Source organism: Lathamus discolor, chromosome 17 (genome assembly GCF_037157495.1).
Source record: "Lathamus discolor isolate bLatDis1 chromosome 17, bLatDis1.hap1, whole genome shotgun sequence".
Taxonomy (NCBI): Eukaryota; Metazoa; Chordata; class Aves; order Psittaciformes; family Psittacidae; genus Lathamus; species Lathamus discolor.
Genome location: NC_088900.1, coordinates 1,900,478 through 1,925,434, shown reverse-complemented (window position 1 = coordinate 1,925,434; position 24,957 = coordinate 1,900,478). Strand labels below are relative to the sequence as shown.

Sequence of the window (24,957 nt, the reverse complement as noted above, 5' to 3'; positions counted from 1 at the left end):
GTTTGAACACGAATGCACCTCCTGGAGTGAGGTGGCACAGATTTCATCACGCTGCTTTCCATAGCGTTGGGTATACAGGAAACACAAATGCAGCTCCCTAAGCTCAGCTGAAACCAAACTAAACCAGGAGTTCTCTAACTCTGACAGTCCCTTGATATCCACAAACTCATGAACAACGCTGGCTCCGTGTTCTCCAGCCAAAGGTCCTAAACATGCATCTTCATACTAAGCCAGCCAGATGCCCTCTGACAGTCCAAATCCATCCTCATGAGCCAGATGTGTTCTGTGCCAAGCAGCATTCATGTCATGGTGAAGCCCTCAGTGGAGCTTACAACCCCTATCACAAAGACTATCAGGGTAAAGAGACCATAATCCACATACCTATTGATGACAGGCTGGCTCAGGGACTCCAGGACCACATTCCAGCTCATCCGACACTTACTGGTTCCAAGGATTTCCTGGACCACATCTGTCAATGACAGAGAAAGTTTTAGGAATGGCACATTTCCACAGTAGTAAAACTGGGTCAGTCTGAAGCTGGTGGATACTAAATCAAAGCTTATGATGATGCTTCAAGCCTGAGGCATCTCCCATCCAGCATTACCATGACAAAAACCAGACAGGGACAGCACTGAATGCCAGGAAAGCATTCCAGGCTGGAAGGGCATCTACTGGTAGTGCTTTTTCATCCCCAAAGGATAGTAAAGGCCTCTTATGCTGTAGGAAAGAGCTCAAAGTTCAGAGCACACTCACATGGATTATGCAGCAGCCGCTTTAATGCCAAAGGTCCCTATGTCAAGCTTCAAGAGAGGGGAATCCACTGCAGCACGACTGCAACCCAATTGGAAAAGCCACTCTTTAGAGTGAAGCCGAAGGCTTTTCCTTATGATTCCTCTCAGCAATGGAACACTTTGGCAGCAGATGGGAGCACAATGTGGCACTGGCTTTCCTGAGCCCACCCTCAGCATGAACTGCCCCACCAGCACTCAGCTGGGAACCACCAGGATACACGTTGGGTCTCTCTACGCTGTGCTGCTCCCTAAATGCAACGAGAAAAGTGGCTTTTGCCTGCAGGAAGCCATTGCAACTCTAAGGCCATGAGCATTTCCCAGTGTTTAACCACCTTTCCAATGCACTGGAGGGTTCCCCAGCCTGGTGCACAGCTCCTTTCTCAAGGGCAGATGACATCCCTGGGATACACTTACTAGGCAAGATGCCCATGAGGCTCTGCAGGGCCTGCTCTGCTGCTGCTTTCTTCTGTTCTTCTGTCCTGGCTGGTTTGGGCACTGCTGGTAAGAGCCCTCCAGGCCAGATGGATTCCTGTAGCAACTGGAGGTACTGGACCCAGCGCTGGGTGCAGGTCAGGTTCACTACCTGCACTTCCAGCCACCTGTGGGAAGAGGGAAAGAGAAGGAAAGGTCAGGAAAAGTCGGGCTTGGTACCAACGTGGGAGCTTTCTGCCCATCAGAGGCCCTAGAGGGGTAGAGCAGCTCACTGGGGAAGTTCACATGCAGCTTGCAAGTCTATACACCCATATCACAAGTACTGAGTCTCCCCATGCACCAGAAGTAGACACATGGCCCTTATTTTACAGACAAACACATCTGTAAAGTCACAGGGGAAAAGCAAAGGCCATGGGGAGCTCTATCACCCTTCTGTCCACAGGCAACCAAATAACTGGTCCCTAAAGGGAGCATGGCTAAAGGATATGACTGGCCTTAACCTCCTAAGTTATATCCATTCAGAGAGCTGCAGGCAATTGTGTTTTAACTCTGAAACAAGCCCTATAACTGCCTGGAAGGATGGGAACATGTTCTGACAAGCACTGATTCTCTCACCAGTCCCCCTCTGCTCTTATCCTGCTTCACCAGTGGCAGGCAACGGATTCATCCCTACTCCCATCCCAATCCTTGTGCTGCACATCTATTAAAAGGAAAGCTCAGGACCTGCCTACAAAAGTGCTGGGTCAAGACTGGGCCCTTTAAACAAACAACCTGCACATCCTGAGGCTGTAGGATAAGGGCTTGGACCCATCTGCAGCCTGCAGCGGGGAGATGTGTCCACACCACCAACCCCAAGTGCTGGCGAGGGACTGATTCTAAACCCTTGTTTTAAGCTTAAACAGGGCAAGTTCAGGTTAGATCTAAGAGGTTCTTCCCTGTGAGGGTGCTGAGGCGCTGGCACAGGGTGCCCAGAGAAGCCGTGGCTGCCCCATCCCTGGCAGTGCTCAAGGCCAGGTTGGACAAAGGCGCTTGGAGCAACCTGCTCCAGTGGAAGGTGTCCCTGCCTGTGGCAGGGGGTTGGAATTAGATGGGCTTTAAGGTCTCTTTCAACCCAAACCAGTCTGTGACTAAATCAGTGCTGTAGACCCCCTTGCCCAGACATGAAATCACTTCCCCATGTCACAGCAAAAGCTACAGCCATCAGTCAACGCTTGCCACTGCCTAAAATCCTTCCCCCTTGAATAAGGAGATGCCACAGAGCCCACCAGGAGGGTCCCCATCCATTTAGCAAGACCAGGACTCAGTGGTGCAGCACCACTGGCAACATCCTCATCAGCAGAAGGCTCCAGAACAAAGAGGAAACATCAGCAAGGGGTTGGGATAGGCATACGGATAAGGCTTGTGATGTGGCCAGTACTTCAAGAGTCCCATGGGAGAGCGGTCGGGAAGCAGGGCCAGGAGCCCCGTTCCTCTTGGCAGCCTGTGTTCGTGCTTGCAATTCCCTCACCACTCCGCCCCGGCAGCTCACAGTACATCCAAGAGCATGGGCCCTGCCAAGGCAAACTTTATTTAACCTGCCCTCTGCCAGACTGTCTGCATTCTTCTGAGGCGAGGCAGCCAGGCCAAGGGCTTCCTTCCCCACACAACTGGGACACCACGAGTGGAGGAGCTGGAATAGCAACACCTAAAGGGGAAAAGGAAGAGCAGGTAGTGATCGTTGGGACTGAGGCTGCAAGAAGATGCTCCGTTCTTCAGCATAAGGTGCCTAACTGCAAGTCTTGAAGAATGCAGACCTAGGAAATGGGGTTGCAGAAGCAAAGAGCACCAAAGAACCTGACAATGAGCCTTGATGCAGCAGTTAGAGCTGTTATGTCTCAAAGCAAGGTCTTACTGGTGGAAGGGCAATGCTCCTAGTTGTCCCAGTAACAGCACTGGAAATGGGGAGATACATTTATGCTCAGCCTCATGAGGAGTGTTGATGTAGCCAGCAGACAGTGTCAGAGACCCAAAGCATAGTTTCTACCTGTTTTAGAGGACAAGATGTCCCATCAATATTGCCTGTTTAAAATCCAGTTGCTTAAAGGGTTTTTATCTCCAGCCAGCACTTGAGTTTAACACCCTGGATCATGTTAAATCCCCAACCAAATTCAAATGTTAAAGTGAGGCTCCTCCAGGGGCAAGAGCTTCCATTATCAGGCCTTTTCATTAACATGGTTTCTTATGCAACCTGCTCTTCCTAATTGAGAAACCATTTGACAAGCAACACAAGTTCAGAGACCGGGGGACAGCGCTGCAAACAGCACAACCAGGCATCGAGGGACATCAGACTGAACACTGATGGCAGTTCGTCTCAGCAAGTCACTTACCGTGCTCTACAAGAGTGCAGAAAGCAAATCATCCTGCTTTGTCTCAGCAGTGCTCCTAAACCAGCAAGAAATCAAGCAAATAGTGGGCTGAAACTGAACTGGGAGAAGACAGCATGTCTTCAGACACGTCTGAAGTTGTCAGCTTCAGTGGGCTGAGCTGGAAGGCCCAGTACAACCAACCTATCATTTTATCTCCATAAAAGCCCCCAAAACACCCCTGATGGATTCTTCACTCAGTCTGGCAGCTCTCTTCCTTCTGCTTTGGGAAGCACATGGCAGGAGCTGAGAAGGGCTCTGTTGGTTTTATCCCATGTTGCACCATTGCATGCCACGTGGATGCTCCTAATGAGAGGCCGACATCGTCCACCACATGGTGCTCAAGCAGCAGGATGCTCGCTGCTAGGAAGAGGGGAAAACACCATCAAAAACATGCAAAGAAGAAACTAGACAGGGAAGGGGACAAGAAAAAGATAAGGAAATCAAAAGTGGGTGCAAATGGAAGGAGTAACTGAGCTCTAGGTTCCCTGTTTCCTGTCTATCAGGGCATGGATCCATTCCAAATGCACTGGGAAAAGAAGAACTGTCGGGACTGGTCCATCTGGCTCAGCATCCATGGGAGAGCAGCTGATGCTCTCAGATCCTTCAAAAGGAAACAGTAACCTGCCACCAGGAGTCTTCCTCTCTGTCCTATGACTTTCCATCTGGGAGACCCAAGACCAGGAGTAACAGCTCACACTTCTCACCCAGGAACTCCAACTATGTGCTGGTCCACAGCTGACCTTTGCCAGCAGATCACAGATGATTTTTAGCACTATTAAAGGACTAAGCATTTGAGATCCATGTGCCACATAGAAGCACACCCCCTACTCCCTGCTTCCAGGTAGAAATAAATCCAGCAAGAAACACAAATAGAGTCATTTGGATGGCTGAGGAGTTACTATTTCCATTCTGCTATTTCATGAAGAACCAGCCTTAATAAGAAAGCAAGCAAAATAAACCCATCACCAAACCATCTCCTTACACTTCACTTGAGACCACAAATAGACCAAGTGACCTCCTGGGCTCAGACATGCAAATGCTTTGATAATGCCCAATGCAAAGAGACAGACTGCAAAGGCTACGAAGTCCTGGAGGTGCATAACTTGCCCATGCTGTAAGGGTCCTCTTTGGAATAGCTGCTGCTGGAGGAATGAAATGACTCCTAAAAAAGAGCTGATTTAATGCCACAGCTTAGGCTTGAACTCCAAAATCAGATGAAGTGGTTCATTAAGATAGACAAGGCAGAAATGCCCAAGCAATGAGAAAAAAGGCCTGGGGGAGATGTATCTTGGATGACTTCTGGCATCCAGCAGCAACAAAGGATGCTGAGATGGAGCAGACTGTGGTAAAGGCAGACTTAAGAGTCAGGAAGAGGCAAAATACAACGTACGGATGTGCTTTTACCTGCCTCCTGTGAGCTGGGCGCACTTTCTGAAGTGGAATCCCCAGAGGGTTCACCTGCAGATAGAGCAAGCTCAACTCAGTGAGTAAAGGCTGGATTTGCTTAGGCTGGAACAGAACAATGGACCAGCAATTGTGAATCCCCCAAAACTGGGAATTACAATGATTTAGACAAACACAAGCTGGAAACCACAATAAGACAGAGACAAGAAAAGCTCTCCTAATCTGCTTTAGGTGTATAACTAGACACAACCTGTGCAAAACAGTAGCGATTCCAGCTCAACATCTACTCCTTGCCACCCCAGAAGGCCTCCATTTCCCTCAGGGCAGTAACCATGGCTAAGCAGGAGCTCAAAGGCCCCTGAGACCTAAAAGGATTTAAGGAAAAGGCAGCATCTGGAAATGCAAAAGGCATTCATGCCTCTGCCTCTTAGGAAATGGAGAGGGGCTGGTACTTAAATCACCATCCTTTCCTTTACAGTGCTTGTCCCCCTAATTCCTCCCCAAATTGTGCCTCAAACCACAAGAATATCCTTCCCTCAAGGGCTCAGCAACATTGCAGTGTAAAAGATTGGAGCTAAAGCTTGGAAAACCAAAGAAAGAGCTGCAGAAAGCACAAGGAGAAGAATGGAAACGCACAACTGGAGAGTTCCCCCCCGCCTCCTCAGGCTCAGCTTTTAGCACCTGCATGAGCCCACATCTGCCTTCCCTGCAGAGCCCACACTCAGCTCCACCACCTTCAAAGCAAAGCCACACTTGTCCAGGCCATAGTAAACCCTTCACTGAGGAAGGAAACAGCAAAGACAAAAAGCTCTCCATAAATCAAAGAATACAAAGCACCCTGAGTCCTTTTCAACTCCTGGCCAACAAGGAGGCAAAGAGTAAACTCTCCTCCTCTCCTTACTGGAAATGGTGCTCTATAAAACATCTCTAGTTGTATATGCTGTGAACAACACGTCCTGTACCCCTGCCTGAGCACACTAATGGAGTGTTTGACCAGTGAGGCAGCAGCCCTGTGACCCAGCGCTTGGCCCTCACACACAGCATCCCACCGGCCCCCCAAGCACAGCTCTGCTGAAGGAAGTGAGAATTGAGCTGCAAGGAGTTGACCGAAGTGGAATAAAGGGATTCTCCCCCTCTACTGTGCTCTGTGAGACCCCCCCTGCAGTCCTGGTCCAGCTCTGGGGCAACAGCACAAGAGGGATGTGGAACTGTTGGAGCAGGGCCAGAGGAGGCCATGGGGATGCTGCGAGGGCTGGAGCAGCTCTGCTCTGGAGCCAGGCTGAGAGAGCTGGGCTGGGGCAGCCTGGAGAAGACTGCATAAACCCACCATTAACCCTCCACAAAGCCCACAAAACTCAGCCCAAAAGGAGACACAAGCTCCTCTCAGTCCTTTTCTTTGTTCTCTTTGAAACAGGAAGTTTTGGGGTTTGGTGGGTTACTTTAAACCTAGGAAGAAAGCTGGCATGGATCTAATGGCTGAAATGGAATCAAAAGAGAGATGCAGTTAAAAGTGTTGCAACTGTTATCAAAGCAGAGTTGGATTCTTCATTCTAGTGGAAGAATGCTGCTTCTAGAAGAGGAAAACACACTGTTTGGGACAGAGATTCCAAGCCAGATCCAAAATTTCCAGGTGCTTGGAGACAAGTGAATTGAGGCCCATTTCCAAGCTGGGTTTTATTTACTTGACATCCACACACAGTCCCACAGCTTGCTTTTGCCATTCCTCCTGCTCCTTGCAGCTACAATACAACCAGCTAAAGCCAGAGGTGAAGAGGAAGATGCTAGAAGGCTGGCTCCCCTTCATACCAGCCCTATTGCTGGCTTTTTGGCTGGGGTTCCCACTTGCACTGCTGCCGGAGGGAGACCTTGGTGCCAGCCCCTCAACACACAGTTGTAAAGGGCCTTACTCCATCTGCCCAAATCACCTCCTCCAGGTAGGAAGCCAGAAGAAGATGGATTTCCTCACTCCACCTGCAGGTTAGCTCTGCCAGCTGCTGCCCAAGCTCCAAGTATCATAGAACGGTTTGGGATGGAAAGGGCCTTAAGATCATCCAGTTACAACCCCCTGCCGCATGGAGTAGTAAGCTATGTGTAAGCTCTGAAGCAGAAGTGAGAGCAGGCACACTGAGGTGAGGTGTGGCTCAGCATTTGGCTGTTGGAATTTGCCCCTGCAGGGCTCCAGATGACCAGTGCTGGCTTGAATCCATTACCCATTCCCAGTACATTCCCAGCACGCCTGGAGCTGCAGGTGCTTGGCTGCTGGAGGAGCAGGTTTACTCAAGGACATTGAAGAGGCTCAGGCAACACTCCATGCTGGTGGCACTTTCATGTCAAGAGCACCAAGGAGGCTGCCAAGGATCTTAGTTTTGGCCAGTGCTGTTGGCACAGAGATCAAGGAAGAAGGAAAAGAACAACCCCACCACCTGGAAAGCAGCTTCCCAAAGGTCTGAGCTCATTCACTCACACCAGCAGTTGCACAAGTGCCATTATCCCTGGCCCCAAAAGCCAAAGTGACAGCAAGAGGTTGAAGGCCAAGGCAGCCTGGGGCTGTGCCCAGAGGTAAGGCCCAGCATCAGCCCATCAGAACCCATCCTGTGCAATGGCTGGGCACTGTGCTGCATCCCTGATGGAGGGATGGGATATGTGCCACGAGAACAAGCTGCAGAATCCTTAGGCGCTGAACTAGCAAAGGAACCCCTGTCTTAGCTGCAAGGACCCTTTGCTACCCTCTTAAATTGACAACCCAGGACCTTTGTCCATCATAGGCCATGGGTATCAGTCCAAGAGCTTCTCATTTGGAGGGGCTGGAAGCCAAGTGAGCCCCCAGAGGTGCACTGAATGTGCAGGAAAGAGCCAAATCTGGATAACCCAGAACCCTGCAGGCTCCAGCAGTGTTCACATCAACTGCATCCTGCCTGTACTTACCCCAAAGCATGGCACTTACGTTGTCCCTTGCCCACACAGTTCCCTTGTCTGTGTCATGGTGTTAGCTCTTTAGACCAGAACTTAACCTGTTGATCCAAACCCCAACAGAATCCCCCCAAAACCTAAGCTGCAACAGCTCAGATACTCCAGGCCTACTAACAGGCTGCAGATGATGTGCGTTACCCAACTCTTCATCCCAGACAGATCCAGCACCTGAAACCAAAGACAACCCCTTGCTGCTACAGCCCTCATAGGACTGCTCAGCCCAGTTTTCCTGTCCATATTCCAAACCTTAGGAAAAGCAGGTCAAAAGAGGAAGCCCTGCAAGAAAAACAAGTCAAAGCCGGCCAGACTCACAAAGGGAACCAGAAGAACCTGAAAGAAACCACTTCATAGAAGCTGAGAGTCATCTGTAGTCACTCTCAATGCAGATCCATGTGCTCCCAACAGACTCTGCTGGGACTCCTCTCCAGAAGGAGAAGCAGATGGAGGCCTGGGAAAAGCCCAGCAGCAGTTCAAGGACAGACTGGTGGCCATCACCAGCTTGGCATGACACTGACCTGGTGACCACTGTGCTGCTGGGGACAGAGCAAGGGCAGGGCACAGGGTCAGAGCCATGGGTCACATGCGTGTATTTTAACAGCCCTTTGACTCACAAGGCTCTAAACAGCTCACAGATACTCCAAATGCTTTTTAGCTGCCCCACCAAACACCCCCAGAGCCCAGAATAGCCCCAGCTCCTCCCGTGGGCCAACCGGTTCCTGTTGCAGCCTCCTGCTCAAAGAGCCCTGCATTTCCAGCCTGTGGGAGGGGAGAGAGCTGGAGCGGGGCAGCGGTTTCACAGGCATGGACCCAACCTCTCCTCCTGGCTCCAGAAAAGGATCATTCCCAGTTACATAATGGGATGAGCTCCACATGGATGTAGGCTGACACACAGGGCCTCCCTTCTACTGAACAATCCCAGTTTCGGGCATACAACAACCTTCCTCTGTGACAGCCAGAGGAGACTGATGGCTTCAAGCTCCAGTGATTTTGCTACAGAGAAGAGGGGGATAAGAGGACGTGGTAGGAGGCTCCATGCAGGGAATGGTGGATAGAACAGCGTAGGGAGGTCCCATCATCACTGTGGTAACTACACTCACTTGATGTCACAGCAGTGGGCATTGCGAGTCCCAAAAGGGGAGGAGGATTCACTCTCCAGAGAAGCTGGACCTTGTTCTTGGTGCTTTGGTGCTGGTTCTCCTGCTCTGGCTCAAGGCACACTTGGTGTACAGGTGTAGCAATGCTACAGGAGGGCTGAAGGAGCAGCACACTACTCATACAAGCTGGTCAATAGTATATCCAGCAGCAAACCCCTTCCTAACACCCAAACTGAGGGTGTCTCAGCCACCCTCTGCATGGCTCAGGGACAGGGTGCAATAGCAACCCAGCACAGAGGCCAGATTTCAGGGTGACACATCCAGTCCAGGGACACAGGGTTAGTTCTGAAGGTCACATCTGTACCCTGATCACAGCACTAAGGAGTCACCAACATTGCCTCCAGCCAAGGGTTTGCCTATACCACACACAGCTTCACCCAAAGCCATTGAAGTGGAGCAGCTACAAACACATTCCCTGTTCCACCAGCACTTGAGCTCCTTCACTTCCCACGTGCTCTGTGTGACAGTTCTCTAGTGGAAAATACCAATGCCACGTGTCAGTGCCGCAGGCTCCCTGTGTGACAGGGACGAGCATATTAGGAGGTGATGATGTGCCTATTCAAGCTCTCCATGCTTACACACAGGGATTGGATTCCAGCTCATTCCTCAAGAGACCAGAGCCCATTTGGGAGCAATGGGACCAACACCCGCCCAAGAAACAGACTCAGGAGTGATGGCCATGCAGCCTCAAAGCACTCTGGCAACCTCTGCTGAGAAGAGCTTAAGTTACCAGCTCAGTTCTAATGTGCTGCCCTGCACATTCTGACCCTGCTTGGAATGCCTATGAAGGAATAAAGGGGGCACAGGGGTGCAAAAAGCACTGCTCTGAGACTCCCCCAGCCCCAATCCTGCCAGGAAGGCTGTCCTTGTACTCTAAAGGACCATTCCCTCAGCTAGTGATAGTCCCCAACCTACACAAGAACACAGAAATGCTCTGTTTGTGTGTCTTGGCCTTGTGCCTTACCACACAGAGGCACTGGCCCCAGAACAGCTTGGCAAGTCCAGCCCAGCTGGAAAGGAAGTCTTTCCTTACTACATCTGTGGGTCATTGCCCAAGGCACAGCACAACTGGCCCACCATGGATCAGAGCAGGCTGTATCAGTGACAAAGGCCCTGGGAGGCCACACTTTGAGGTGTTACATGACATGTTACTGTTCCCTGTGCCTGTTTATTCTCTTTTTGTCCAAGGAACAAGCTCAGGCCCTGAGCACTGTAAGACCAAGAGGCCAGCTTCTCCCTGGAGCTTTCCATTCCCAGGGCTGGATCCTTCCTTTCCACTGGTCAGGACAGAAGGCTACCTGCTAGAGCTACATTGCTGCTCATGGGGGAAACAGCTCCTGGTCCAAAGCTCCAAGACATTTACTCTACATACATTGGCATCTTCTTAACAGAACCTTGTTTGAAGTGGCAGAAAGCATTTATGTGCACACGACTGCCATTGAAGACTGCAGCCCCAAACACCACCTCCCAGAGCTGTGAGGTTGGTTGCTGAGACCTTACCTTTGAATGAGGGTCCCAAAGAACAGGTGAAAAACCTTCTGGATGTTCTCTGTGCACAGCCAGCTCCATTGATCCATCAGCAGCAGGCGAAGCACATCCAGGGCCAGGTCAGCCAAAGCAGTCTCCGAGTCTGCCAGGAGGAAGAGGAGGGGCAGATGAAGCAAACCTGGTGCAAAACCTCATCCAAACCTCACTCTTCTCCCCAGCCTTGCACCCTGTGCCACACAGGTGACTTTTTCATTTCCATGTCATTCACACAGCCCCAACCTCCCTACCAAGGGGTGCACCACAGCAGCATCTGGCTGCTCCAAATTTCTTCTCAGTTAATGCAAGGGACTGTTAAGCCCTGGTCCACACACAGGGATGGCAACAGGCTCGAAGCAGGTGAGAAGCAAGGCCAGGAGAAAGGCCCTTTGCTGGGGGCCCTCTTCCCCCCCCCCCCCCCCCCCCCCCCCGCCTTTTTCCTCTTTGAACATGTTCTTTTCCAAGCTCAAGGCTGCAGTTGGTGTCCTCACGCTGCCATCGTGTGGCTGATCCAAGTCTCAGCAGGAAGATGGATGAACCCCATGTGGATAAACCAGATGCACCAGGTAAAACCAAACCCACACATAGCCCTGGTGACACAGACCTGGGACAGCAAAAGCTCTTTATGACTCCTCCATTAGGAGGGTGTCAGAGCCCACTGTGTAAGCACATTTGACATCCTAGAGAATGACTCTGATGCTGCTTGGCCCCAAAGCATCATAGGTGTTAACCTCAATAAGCTTATGTACCATAAACCTGCCCGAGACAAGCATCTCAACCTGAGGCTGCTGCTTTGGCTCTGCCAGCTCCTGTGTAGCAGCTTCCCCTGCTCTAACCCTCCACTCTGCCTATAAAACATCAATGAGACTGTTATCTACTGCTGCTAAAGGGAAGAAGGATTCGAGACTCCAGCACCTCTGCTTCCCTCCTCTTCCTCTCCCTACTGGACTAACTCCAGGCCATTCCACTTGGAAAAGACAGGGTGTGAGTACATTTAGCACCTCTTTGGGCCATGCCTAAGTTACTCCTCGCTTGCTTCACCCTTTGAGTCTTCGCTGTGCAAGACCTGGAGCAGGCTGTTGAGCTCCACCAGAACCTCCAAGAGGATCAACATGCTCTGTTTATTCCCACAGCATCCAAGTCCCCTCCTCAGATTGCTGCTGGCCAGGCTCTTCCCAGCAGTGCCCCAGGGAGCAGCTCCTCACTGCTTGTAGGCAGCTGCTCTGCAGACGTCCATTCCCCTCTCCTTGCCAGAGCAGCCTGTCCTGGCTTAGCTCAGAAGCATCTCAGACCTTCAGAGCTCAGCTAACTTGGCCTCCCTGGATCACTGTGGCACTGGCCTCCCATTCCAGTCCTGCTCCCCAGCAGCCCCACAACAACCATGGGGTTGTGTTCAAAGACAAGCTGGTCTTTGAATACCAGACCCATCCTGTCACAAGCACATGTCTGCAGTCAGAGCTTGCCAAGCTTGAAGTTTTTGGGAAGTTCCAGCTGATACAGCTCAGCTATTCCAAGAAAGAGATTACAGAACATTGTTTTGCTCATGGTCAGGATGATCTTATAACTGCTCTGAGGGGCCGTAACACCTTTGTGCTTCAGGGGAGGCATCTATAAGCACAAATGGAACACCATAACTGGGATTATGTACCAAACCTAGCCATGCTTAACAGCATCTCAAAAGGCCCTTTTATACTGCCTGGACATATAAAGGTTAACTTGGGACTAAGAAACCCTAATTTGGCTATTTTGCAGTTTCCAAGAGTTTGATTTAACATTGGCACTTTAAACGGCATGTCCTCAAGTAACTTGGTTCTGCACTGCCTGTACTGAGTACTCCTAAAGTGAAGCTCTACAGTGACACAAGCGAGACAAGGCCCCATTTGCTATTCCACTAGGAATAACAAAGACCAGAGCAATCATCACAGGGGATATGTAAGGAACTAAAATTGGGGCTGAGCTCACCAGAGCTTGTGTCAGGATGTTGCCCCTGTTCCAATGTGTCCATCCCATCCTTATCATCCTGCATGGAGCTATCCTTTGCTTTTCTGCCTCCCTCGCTTTCAGAGCCTTTGCTGGGGAGTGCCTCCAGCAGCTTCTCCTGCTTCTGGATGAAGGACTCCATAGCAGTCATGGACAGGGTGCCAGAGACCTGAAAAACACCAGTGTATGAGTGCCACAGCCAGAGCTGAACAGATATACATGGTCTCCAGTGCTCAAACAGCCTCCCACCACTTGGTTTACACCTTCTTGTAGCCAACAGCACACCCATGGCTGCTTAGTACCTTTCTGCAACAGCCACAACCCTCAAACACAGGTTAATCCAAGCCAGCACCCAACCAGGGCAATGATTATGATCATGGAAGGACCTTAAGGGGGGATTTCAACTTACAGGGCCGCCCTCCCTGATGGAGTACACAATCCTGTCCTGTGCTTCACTCACACTCAGCACTGGAGTAATTTTACTGGATGAGAACCTCAGCCTGGACCTGAAGAGGAGAAACACAGCAGTTTGTCTCCACAAGCTGCAAGTGATGAGTTCCCCACCAAGACCTGGGATCAACTTTCGTTGTCCCACGTCACATCCAGGCTAACATGTCCCAGTAGACCCAAAACAGCATTTTCCCCCAGGAAAACTTCAGAGCTGGCAATAAAACCATGAAAGAAAAGCATTAAAACCCTTTTTCTCAGTTACACATGGGCCTGGCAAGGCTTTATAACACCCACCCTGTGTCATATGTAAGTTTTCATGTTGTATTTCTCTTCAGTAAGGTGTGAGCATTGCAGCATCCACAGGATGGTGCTCACAAAGGCCTCCGAGATGACACATCCTCAGCAGGATTGTGCAATCTGGTGACAAACATGCACATGAAGGATATGAAAGGGCATTTGGGAATGCAGGATTAATTGGAAAACAGCCCGCTTATCATTCAGGAATGCCTTTGTCAGCCAAGATGCTTCCAAACTTGTACTTTTTTTGTGTGTCTTTTTGCCCAAAGCAGCTTTTTCTAGTAAAACATCTATTTATCAGAACAAAGCCACGCTCATGGAGCAACCTTCCCTCCTTGTGCAAGGGAACAATCACTGATGAGCACAAGGGGGCTTTTCTCTGCCAGCACCACCAAATACCCACTTTGTGAGCAAAAGAGATGCTTAACCTTCAACCCTGCTCCTGAAGAAATACTCCACTGTGCTGAGCAAGGCAGCACGGCACTGTGTGAAGCACATGGGCAAGGCAGGAGGGAACCTTCAGTACCTTGTGCAGTGCCTCACCACATTCTACAGGCTTAAGGTTAAAGAGCAATTCTCCTTGTCACAACCTCAGGGGTCCTTCAAGCAGAAACCCACCTTCTGTGAAAGCCTCAGTGCTCCTGGAAACTCCTTTAGTCAAAACAAGAACTCAGCTACCCTTACTCAGCACATGAATTCAGCTGGCATACAACAGCAAAGTACTGGCCACAACATGTGAAGTGCCAAGTCACAATGGAGTCAGTGTATGTATGAAGTCCCTGCTCTGCACAAAGCACACAGAAGCTGAAGGAGCTCTTACTTATTGCCCTTCTTCCCATCTGCCTGAGGTTTTCCATCCACTTCAGACTCACTGAGATCCTCTGTGGGGCTCTGGGGCTCCGACCTGGGGAATGCTGTCTTCAAGGTGTCCACAATGGCATTGACAACAATCTGCAAGAGCCACAAGTGCTATCAGTTATTGCCTGTATTCTTATTTCTTGAAGAAGAAATAGGAGTTTTCAGGCTTGAGCTCTATTTTCTATTAAAAACCCCAGTTTCTTTGTAGCTTTATGGCTTTCCAGGCAAGCTGAGCCCAACTAAACAGCATTCAAGCCTTTTTGGCTACTCCTGCAGCATCCACATACAGACACTGCAGCCTAAAAGACATGTCTAGGTGCAGTTTTAAGTGGTCCAGTTCCCACTTGTCTACCTTGTCTATCCTGGAGACAACAAAAGGCTTCTTCACAAAGGCAATCCTTGCATCAGTGTTCAGGGCCAGGAACTCCTGCACCTCCTCACTGTTTGCAATCTCAGGCACTGCACACAATTGCTGCAAGGAAAGATGGAGCTTTAGGTCTTTTTGGAGTCAACTTCCACCTATGCTATACATGAGCAAGACAGGAAGAGATCTGATGTGCTCCACTCATTCTAGAGCTGCCCCAAGCTCTGGCTTTCTAGTTCACAAGGGCACACAACAAATATCTCACCTTTAAGAAAGATTCCAGCAGACTTTTCCTGGCTTCCACTTTATCACTGTCCATGTTTCCAAATGGGAGATCAGGGAATAATTTCTTTGGGCCTTTGATATCTACAAAGGGAACAAACCCAACAGCAACAGGTGTATTAAAACCTTAATGCTCTCATGGCTGAGGCTAGCACTACACACTGCCTGGCATGGGTGTAGAGCCCAAGATGATCTACATGCCCCTCAAATCAGGGTAGCCAAATGAGACCTTAGAGAACTTGTGTTCTGCTGGATTTTGCATCATCCACCTTTCAAGTTGAAGGCAGCAAGAACACCAGTTTAGCACAAGGACTCCACAGCACTCAGGGCCCAAGAATTCCTCAGCAAAGCAATTTGCCAGCCAAACCCTCAGATTTATCAGAAGCAGAGGGTTAGGTAGGAACCTGCTAAGCTCAGTGAAGCTTTACACATAAGTAGCATGAGAAAACAAGCTTTTCTTAGTTAAAAAGCTCATATTCCTCTACTTTCTTATACACAAAGAAAATCCCTGTGTTCCCACCCCAGTGGGTACCACAGAGCCCAGCATCCAGAGCAGCACAGGCAGGATGGGATACCCTCCGAGCCGAGGAGCAGGGGCTGGGGCAAGAGGGAGGAGGAGCTGATGCAGACACTGACTTTTGAGGAGCTTGCGGAGCTCCGGCTTCTCCTCCAGCCTGGTCTGGAGGTTGAGGAACTCGCGGTAGCGGCGGTTCACGGTGTGATAAGCCACTTGCTGCAGGCTGCCCGCGCTGCTCTCGCTCTCCAGGGCTGTCTCATACTGAGGAGAAAGCAACAGAATGATCCTCACAGAGCCCCGCACAATGCTCCTGTGGTCTCTGCAAGCCCCAGACCCCGCAGAGGTCCTCAGCAATGCTTCAGATTGAGCCCTCTGTGAAGAGCAGCAGCTTCAGAGCACGCGAACCCCTCATGATGGGCATCAAGAGCCCAACCAGCCCCATGCAACACTTGGCCAAGAGCAGGACCCCATCCCACACCCAGCCAGCCACAAACCACTGAGGCCAGTATTTCCCCACTGCCAAAATCTGTTGTAGAACCACACACAAAGCGAATCCTCTTTCCCAAACATCAGTCATCCCATGCTTCCTTGCCAGGATAGGGATCTTGGATAAAGGGCGAGTTCTGGGAGAGCCTTTACCTTAACAGTGTAGAGGGTGTAGGGGTGGAAACCAGTCCCACTGTGCTCTCTGGCAGTGATGGTCCCAGTTATCCGCAGGTTCTGGATGACCACTGGTCCATCAGGGCTGCTGAGGGGCTCAAAGCTGAAGGTGCTGATGGAGGCCACTGGGGAAGAGGAGAGCAGGGACAGAGTCTGCCCAGGGTCTGGAGAACTTTGTGATGGGCCTTCTGCTGCCCCCAGGTCTTTCCCCAAGCTGGAGGGCCTCTGTGAGGAGGACTTCTTTGGGACAACTGATGCTTCTTCTTCCTTCTCAACTGCAGGGTCGATCTGAATGTCTGGGCAGGAGCTCAGCACAACAGCAGAGGTGCTGGCAATGCTCTCCTCCAGCTCCCCTATACCATCCCCTGAAACATCCAGTCCTTCAAGAACAGTGGAGGCAACCTGGAGGGGTTCCTCAAGGAACTCCCCTGCAGGGGATGGTACCAGCAAGTCCACGTCCTGGCCTGCCTCAGGAGCAGGAGACTCCAGCTCCAAACCCTCACACGGAAAGAGGGAGCCCAGCGCTCGCGGACGGAGGAAGGGCTCCTCTGTGTGGCACAACCTGCTCACCACATCCTCTCCCTCGTCACCCGCAGCCCCTGCCTCTCGCTTGGGCACCTCTGCGGCCCTTGGGGAGGGTGGCATCCCAACAGGGATGGGGTCTGTGTGCTCCACGACAGGCAAGACCTCAGGCACTGGGGGTGCAGGAGGTGCCTGCTCACTCCGTGGCTTCCTAGAGAAAGCCCCGATGAGCAGCAGGTTGATCCAGTCGGGATCAGCCATCTTCCTGATGGCCGGCAGCAACACATTGCAGGCCACCAGCTCCACCACCACGAAGCGCCCTGTCCGTGTCTCCAAGTGGGGCCGGGGCACCAGCGCCTGCAGCAAGGTCTCCACAGCAGCTCTGGCATAGCCCACCTCAGCTGCAGGGCTCTGGAGGGCAGGATGCGGCCCCGCAAGCCGGCTGTACTCCTGCCACAGAGCCTGGCCGCCCTTTGGCTCACACCTCAAAGCCTCACGAGCCTGCAGGTAGCTCTGCAAGTGGTGCCCACAGAGGAGAAGGAGGCGCCGGGCCAAAGCTTGGCGGTCTACCTGCGCCATGCGCCTCCTCAGCTCAGCAGTGAGCCCCAGCATGGCCTTCTCCACCTCGGCCTCAAAGGCAGGCTCAGTGCTGACAGTGCGGTACCAGGAGGTGACAAAGTCCCGCAGCACTTTGCGTACGGTGCTGGTGATCTCCCCCTCCAGCCTCTCCACGGCCGATGGGCTCTGGGGCTGGGGCTGCAGGGAGCTCACAAAGCGCTCCAGCCGCAGGCGTCGGCCCGAGGGGGTGAGAGCCTGGGGGCCCAGCCACCCCCCCAGTGCTGCCAGGAGCCCGCAGAGCAGCCCCAGGGCACGCAGGTCCAGCAGCAGCCCCAGGGCCAGCAGCCAGCACAGGGCAGCGCCCAGGGCCAGCAGCAGGCGATGGAGAGGCGATGGTCCCCGGCCTGGCATGGCTGGACAAAGGGACCACACTAAGACTCACCCAAGCACTGCTTGAAGCTGTCAAGGTTCAACCTTCCAGGCTCCTCATGGAGCCGTGGGGCTTCTCAACTGCTCTAGGGTCCCATAAGCCTCTATGGGCCCATTGACCATGCACACTAGAGCTCAACACAACAACCTCCTTTACTGAGCACAGGGACCAAACAAATGGGCTCATCCACTGGGCAACACGACCCACAGGAGCCCACAACACTAGGGCTCAATGGAGCCCAACAGACCCAACCCCTCACCAGGCACTGGGGCTCAACAGAGCCCAACAGACCCGACCCCTCACCAGGCACTGGGGCTCAATGGAGCTCAACAGAACCGACCCCTCACCAGGCACTGGGGCTCAATAGAGCCCAACAGACCCGACCCCCCACCAGGCACTGGGGCTCAACAGAGCCCAACAGACCCGACCCCTCACCAGACACTGGGGCTCAATGGAGCCCAACAGACCCGACCCCTCAGCAGCCACTGGGGCTCAATGGAGCTCAACAGAACCGACCCCTCACCAGGCACTGGCACTCAACAGAGCCCAACAGACCCGACCCCTCACCAGGCACTGGGGCTCAATAGAACCCAACAGAGCCCCACAAAGCCGGCTCCTTCAGCAGGGATTAAAGCCTCCCCATAGAACAGGACCCTTAAAGGGCCCGAACAACCGCGCTCATGCCCCAGGTCTCGCTAAAGCCCAGTCAACCACAGCTCTTTACCACAGCCCAACAGACCCAAACCCCTCACGGGAGCCTAACCAACCAAGCTGCTGCCCCGAGCAGCGGGGCCCAACCGCCCGAATACCTTATCACAAAAGCCCTATAAGCACCGGAGACCGCACTGCTATAGAACGAGAATCCACAGACCACCATAAGAGCCACAACGAGACACAGCAAAACCCTTCCAGCCACCACCCGGAAACGGCCGCCATTACCGGCTCCACTTCCGGTACCTCCCACCTCCACCTGACCGGCCTCCTCCCTTCTACAAGGCGCCCTCTGGCGGACGGGCGGACTCGCGGTTTCCTTTGGGATCCGAAAAGAAAAGTCTCTAAAGTTTGGAGAAAAGGCTGGAAAAACCCTTCCCCCACCTCTTTATTTTGGGCGCGAACTGGAAAATAGCCCTTTTTTTCTTTATCCTTATCCCTATTTTTACATGCATTTAAAAAAATCTATTTTTTATTCTTCTGATCCATAAAAAAGGAAATTTTTTGCATCTTTTTGCTCTTTAACACAATATAAAAGCTTACATCTAAAAGTATTATATCAGCTTATATATAATATATATAAGCTTATATATTATATATATAAGCTTGTATAATGCGGCCATCAACAAGCAGCTGCGCTGCCAAGTGCCTCACCTGGGGCACTTTAGCATCACTAAAAGATTCCCAATCACAGCAATCCAAAACAGCCCAGAAAAGGTGTTTTAGGCTCAAATGAGGCTCAGGTTGTGGCCAGGGGTTTATCAGGGGCACAACGGGTGGGGTTTGGGTACAAAAGACCCTGGGGGAGCAGTGGCCTTCTCTTGGTGCTATGTTGATGGGGATGTGGATGGGGATGGAGATGGTCCACGGTCCACGTTGTTTCCCTTATGCTGTGATTGCAGATGGATGAGTGCCCTGAACACTTTCATCCTTTATCCTGCAAGGAGATCGCTATGGAGCTACTAAGAGTAAGGCAGGAAAACAGGATTCTTTGTGACTGTCTCCATGTTCTGGAGTTTGAGGTGTCCTGGGAAGTTATTCCTGGAATGGTTCTTTGTCCACGATGTTAAATGCTGATGGGGTGAGAAGCATTTCTATTGCCAGAGCTTTTTAGGGCTTTCTGGTTTGCCTTTGTGTGTAGTCACCGTTCTTAAGCTCTCATGGAGAGTAAATGGAGTAAGAAACCCACCAAGTGGGAATTAAAGGATGTTCCTGCCTGTGGGAGCTGCTGTTGGGTGGGATTTGAGTGCTGAAGGAGAGCAGAGCACCAGGAAAGCTTGCTTGAATCAAAACCTTTGCTTTACAAAGCATCTAATTAGAATAGACTCATAAAAGGGCTCTTTGCAGCCAAATCCTATGGGAAGCAGGGGTGCTGTGCTGCTGTCTGTAGTGGATTGGTGTACCCCTGGCATCACTGCACATCCAGGGCTGTTGGAGCTGCTCGTGTGCAGGGCTCTAGTCTTCCCCTTGTTGCCATCTCTGGTGTGCTATGGTGTGAATGCGTGTGTTAAGGCCAGCATCAGTGCTATGGAGTTGAATGGGTGTGATGCAAGCTGCTATGTGGGCTGTGAAGCATTGCTCTTCTCTTAGGGTGCTCCTAAGCTATCTCAGTACCTCTTACTCCTGCAGATGGAGGATTCTGAGTGATGCCAAGATGTTGGAAGCATGATGCTGATGGGGGCAAACATCCCTGTTCCCTCCTAGCTGTTTTATTGGGTGGAAGGGGCTGGCAGGTCTTTGGGCAGGTACTAACTCTTCAGTGCCATACAATAAGTGGCATAAAGGACCTGTTGGGAGCTGTTGTTCCAGAGTTTTGCTGGGAAGTGTGGCCAATTAAAAGAGATGCATTTACAATGGGTACCAACCACGAATCTGATAGTTCAGTGTGAATGGAGAGATGCAGAACAGAGCAAGAATGATCAGGGGAGGTGAGATGCTGCTTGTCCTTGGGGATGATGGTCTTTCCAATGGTTAATGTTGAGGATTAAATCACCTGCCTGAGTTGCTGTTCTCAAGCACCTGATTTCATTTGAATCATGGATTTCCCTACTTGAAGCAAGGGGAGAGTTTCTAAGGCCTTTTAATACTTACACCCCTATTACACAGTGCACTTAAACCCATTTACATAGTGCTTTGCTTAACTGGATTGCTCTTGGGAAGAGCAATACCTCTGTGAAGATGCTCTAAGTTAAAGCTGTGACTGTGTGGATGCTTTAAGGGGGGGGATGTGAATGGTGCAGGAAGCAATGACCTGGCTCATGTGTGCTAGAGTGGTTTCCAGGGGGAAAAATACCTGCAATTCCCTGTTTTGACAAGGGAAATCACTTCAGGGGCAATTCCTCCTCTTGGAATACAGATATAAAAGAGGTGATGGTGTGGCAAGGCACTACCAGAGCAGGCAGCTTCATCCTAGGGTTGCTATCCATCCTCTTCCCCCCCACCAAGTCAAGCAGGAATGGCTTGATTAAATGGTTGGGAAAAGTAGGGGACACATAAATCCCATGTGAATTGCCCATAGTGAAGTGGTGTTGTATTTGGAGGATGAGGATCTTGAGTGCAGCAGAGCATCAGCAGCCAGAATAGCTGCAAATGAATGGGCTTGGTGGTCAAATGAGGAACGTGGAAGTCAAGTGTGGAAGCCTGAAACACTTGACTCATCTGCTGTGGGTTTGAAAGAAGGGAGTTGAAGTGATTTGTATGTCTTGAGGCCAAAGCCTTTCCAGCACAGACTTAAGAGGCTGGTTATAAGGTGTCTATGCTGAGTGCAGGTGTTCTGCCTACCCCTTGCTGCATCCCTCCTTGTCTTGGTATGAGATACACCTTACATTGAATCTTACGGGTGTTTTCCCTTGGGAAGCAGGGTTATTAATATGGAGACAGCCTGTGCAGTGTCTGGAACCAAAAGACCACAGTGGGACCCCAGTTGCTATAGAAATGTTGTCATTTGGAAGGTTCTCTGCCTCCTGCGTGAGCCTGGAAGTGAACAACCAAGTGCATTGCTGCTTTGCCGCGATGCTCTGCCAGCTCTGAGCTTGGCTTTGTGCTTGCTGTCCTGTGATGTCTGTTTTGAAGGGGCTCTTGGGAGCAGGAAGCAATTCCTAGCATCAGTATCCTGAAGCTGGGAGTCTTCCTGCTAGGGATGATGGCTCTGGTCTACCTGGCTGATTAAGTAGTGCAGAGCTCTGCCTGCTAGGGAGCAGAAGGTGATGAAAGAGTTGCTGTCACACTGAGATGCTAGAGGCTTGGCCAGCACTTCCCAGTGCTGCTGCTGGGCTGGACAGGCACTGGAACAGGTTGCCAAGGAAGTGGTGGAGGCAGCATCCCTGGAGACATTTAACAGATGGTGGATGTGGTGCCTGGCGGCATGGTTTAGTGGTGGACGTGATGTTAAAGGTCTTTTCCAACCTAAATGATACTGTGATGCTAGGAGTTTGCTATGGAAACCCACTGGGGTAAGTGGGAAAGAGCCTCCCTATAGCCCATGCTAACTTGAGGTGCAATTGTATTGTCTGGGTTTGACATGAACCCAGTGCTGGAGAGCTGGGAAAGGCGCAGGATGAACAGTCCCAATGCTCTCCTAAGGTATATGCTTTGACAAGCATGGATCACCACTGCATCCAAGCTTGTTGTCTTGGAGACCTTGTGGAGATGGACCACACTTTATCATACCCTGTATCCCTTAAACCTCCCACCCGCCATGCCAACTGCATCCTGCACTTGTCTTGATTAACATACTCCAAGCTCATAAATCTAAGGAAGTGGATTTGGGAAGAACTTTCCTGCCTCCAGTAAAACTTGCCTTTCAATTATTTAACACGCTTCTTAGGCAACTCAGCTATTTTGCATGGAATTTGTCAAGGCTCCATCAGCTCTACACAGGGCAACGTGACAGCCATACTTTTCTTTGGAGCAGCGTATTAATCTTGGAATAGCGCTATTTGTTTTCCTCCCTTGCTTTTATGGGGCTTAAAAGCATGTATCTTCTCCTGAAAATCAATAACTAAAGCTATGAATAATAAAAACCACTGCAGTGAATGGCTCGTAGAGATCCTATGGATGTAAGCTGCAGCAGTAATGAGTCTGTTTGCTATCCATTAAGTACGTGAACTCAGAAGAATTATGCAGATTATAATAGCTGTATCAACATAAGTATGTTTTGCTGATAGACTTCCCTGATTGGATCCGTGGGATATAAGCCTGATAATCCCCTGTGCACAGGACCTGATTATATTAGAGAAAGTTAAGAAATAATTGCCCCAAATTGGCTGGTGTTGGGGGGGGTTCTCCATAGCGATCGTGTTGCTGCTGCGTTTGGTGGGATCCCTTGGAGCAAACTGGCTTTGGTGGAAGCCAGGAGCCCAGCTCCAAGCCCTGGTTGGAAGCACAGACAATCAGTAAAGGTTTATGGACCGCAAGGGGAATTTGCCCCGTACTGAGCTTTAAATGTCACAGCAGCTTGGAACTGCAGCCTGAGGCTTAAGCAGTGATTTGGTGCTGCGAGGGGACCACAATCAGTGCACGCATGAAGGAACCTTGGGAATTGCTTATCTAAGTGGTCAGCTCACCCATGTGCATGCTGCTGGCGGGTAGGAGCACTAGTGTGGATGCCACCGGTGTCCCTAGGGATGTCTTTTGACCCCCTTCCTTGCCTGCAGCCTTGCTGTTGAAGCTCTTAAAGGAGCTGCACTGGGGACAAAACCCAGCCAAAGCATCCCCCTGCAACTAGTCAGCTTGCAGTGCGCTTGACCCAGGGTAAATGCCATGGAATGCTGTGTGTGGAGTGTTTTATGTGAGATAGGATCACGGAATGGTTTGGGTTGGAAGTGACCTTAAAGCTCATCCAGTTCTAATCCCTGCCATGGGCAGGGACCCCTTCCACTGGAGCAGCTTGCTCCAAGCCCCTGTGTCCAACCTGGCCTTGAGCACTGTCAGGGATGGGGCAGCCACAGCTTCTCTGGGCGCCCTGTGCAACGAGTCCAAACGCGCATCCTTGTGTCCCCTGCATCTCCTTAGTCCTGGAATGTCTTGTGCTTCTGTGGGCTATTTGGTCACAAGCTCCTGGTGCCTAAGGAGCACTTAGACTCCTTTCTGCCCTTTGCATTGATGTTTGGAGACTGACAGCTGCTGAAATGAGTGGAAAGGAGGTTGCTGCATATCAGGACTCAGCAGAAAAAGATGCCCCCAGTCAGCAGCGATGCATACCAAATGTGAAATGGTTTTTAAGGCAGAAGATGAAAGCATCTTGCCATCCGAATATCTTCCAGCATCTCTGCTCCATGCTGAGTGGTTGCCTGTGAGCTCTGCAGAGCTCTGGGTATCACAGTGGGGACTCGTTGGCTCTGTGAACTGAAGGAGTCAGGGGCAGCATTGCAGCAAAACTCCTTTGGTTGTCGGGAGAAGTAAGAGCTGGGATGGACGTGTCAGTGCGGGTGAGGCTTGCAGCCAGCAGAGAGAGTAACAGGAGTAAGGATTTGTCCTTCCATCTGTTTCCTGGCCAGCAATTGGCTTGAACCTTGATAAAGTAAGGCCAAAAAATCATGGAATGTCAGGATGCTCTGGATTGGAAGGGACCTCAAAGCTCCTCCAGCTCCAACCCCTTCCACTGGAGCAGCTTGCTCCAAGCCCCTGTGTCCAACCTGGCCTTGAGCACTGCCAGGGATGGGGCAGCCACAGCTTCTCTGGGCACCCTGTGCCAGCGCCTCAGCACCCTCACAGGGAAGAGCTTCTGCCTAAGAGCTCAGCTCAGTCTCCCCTCGGGCAGGTTCAAGCCATTCCCCTTGGCCTGTCCCTACATCCCTTGTCCCAAGCCCCTCTCCAGGTTTCCTGCAGCCCCTTTAGGCACTGGAGCTGCTCTCAGGTCTCCCCTTCAGGAGCCTTCTCTTGTCCAGGCTGCCCCAGCCCAGCTCTCTCAGCCTGGCTCCAGAGCAGAGCAGGATCCTTAGGATAAACATTTATAGCTTGAATCCCATCTGGGATGCGAGCACAATTTTGATGTTTCCAGCCTCTTAGGGAAACTGTAATGTAGGATGCTGCGTCTGTGTAATATAGCAGCCTTCCAGTGTCTGAAGGGGGGCTACAGGGATGCTGGAGAGGGACCCTTCATCAGGGACTGTAGCAATAGGACAAGGCATGACGGGTTCAAACTGAAACAGGGGAAGTTCAGGTTAGATATAAGGAAGAAGTTCTTTACTGTGAGGGCAGTGAGCTGTGGCTGCCCCATCCCTGGCAGTGTTCAAAGCCAGGCTGGACAAGGCTTGGAGCAAGCTGCTCTAGTGGGAGGCATCCCTGCCTGTGGCAGGGTGGTGGAGCTGAATGATCTTAAGGTCCTTTCCAACCCAAACCATTCTATTCGATATTATAACATCACAGGTGAGGGTTGGCTTTGACTTCCCCATGGAGAGAAACTGGAAGAGCAATGGCAAGACTTGGGTAAAACAGGAGGGATTTATTAGCAAAGGTAGTTATTTTGTGTTTGGGGAGCCCATTCTGCTTTATGCCATCCAGACCAGGAAGCTGTTGCCTCCCGCAGCAGCAACAGCTTTACCCTATAGCAGCTAAGATCTCATTAGCAAATAACATTGTCATTTTGGGGCTAATGCTGGGAGTTAATGCGACGCGAGCATCACGAAACCCCAAACGTGCCGCGTG

At 51.2% G+C, this 24,957-nt stretch overlaps 1 protein-coding gene across 9 annotated transcripts in view; it reads right to left on the bottom strand.

Moving 5' to 3' along the window:
- The window catches only part of SNX19 (sorting nexin 19), a 97,334-nt gene extending 79,648 nt beyond the window's left edge, over positions 1–17,686 (bottom strand). For 8 of the 9 annotated variants that reach the window (XM_065697002.1, XM_065697004.1, XM_065697005.1 and 5 more), the window contains exons 1-10: positions 16,068–17,686; positions 15,548–15,689; positions 14,895–14,995; positions 14,618–14,737; positions 14,228–14,358; positions 13,070–13,166; positions 12,643–12,829; positions 10,657–10,786; positions 1,206–1,390; positions 382–469 (exon numbers count right to left, since the gene is read on the bottom strand). In XM_065697002.1, the coding sequence (XP_065553074.1) occupies positions 382–469; positions 1,206–1,390; positions 10,657–10,786; positions 12,643–12,829; positions 13,070–13,166; positions 14,228–14,358; positions 14,618–14,737; positions 14,895–14,995; positions 15,548–15,689; positions 16,068–17,579 (2,693 nt within the window). In that variant the 5' untranslated portion in view covers positions 17,580–17,686. Of the gene's footprint in view, positions 1–381; positions 470–1,205; positions 1,391–5,032; positions 5,087–10,656; positions 10,787–12,642; positions 12,830–13,069; positions 13,167–14,227; positions 14,359–14,617; positions 14,738–14,894; positions 14,996–15,547; positions 15,690–16,067 lie in introns of those variants that run through there. The other variant, XM_065697011.1, reaches the window with a different exon arrangement.
- Between the last annotated feature and the right edge of the window lie 7,271 nt (positions 17,687–24,957).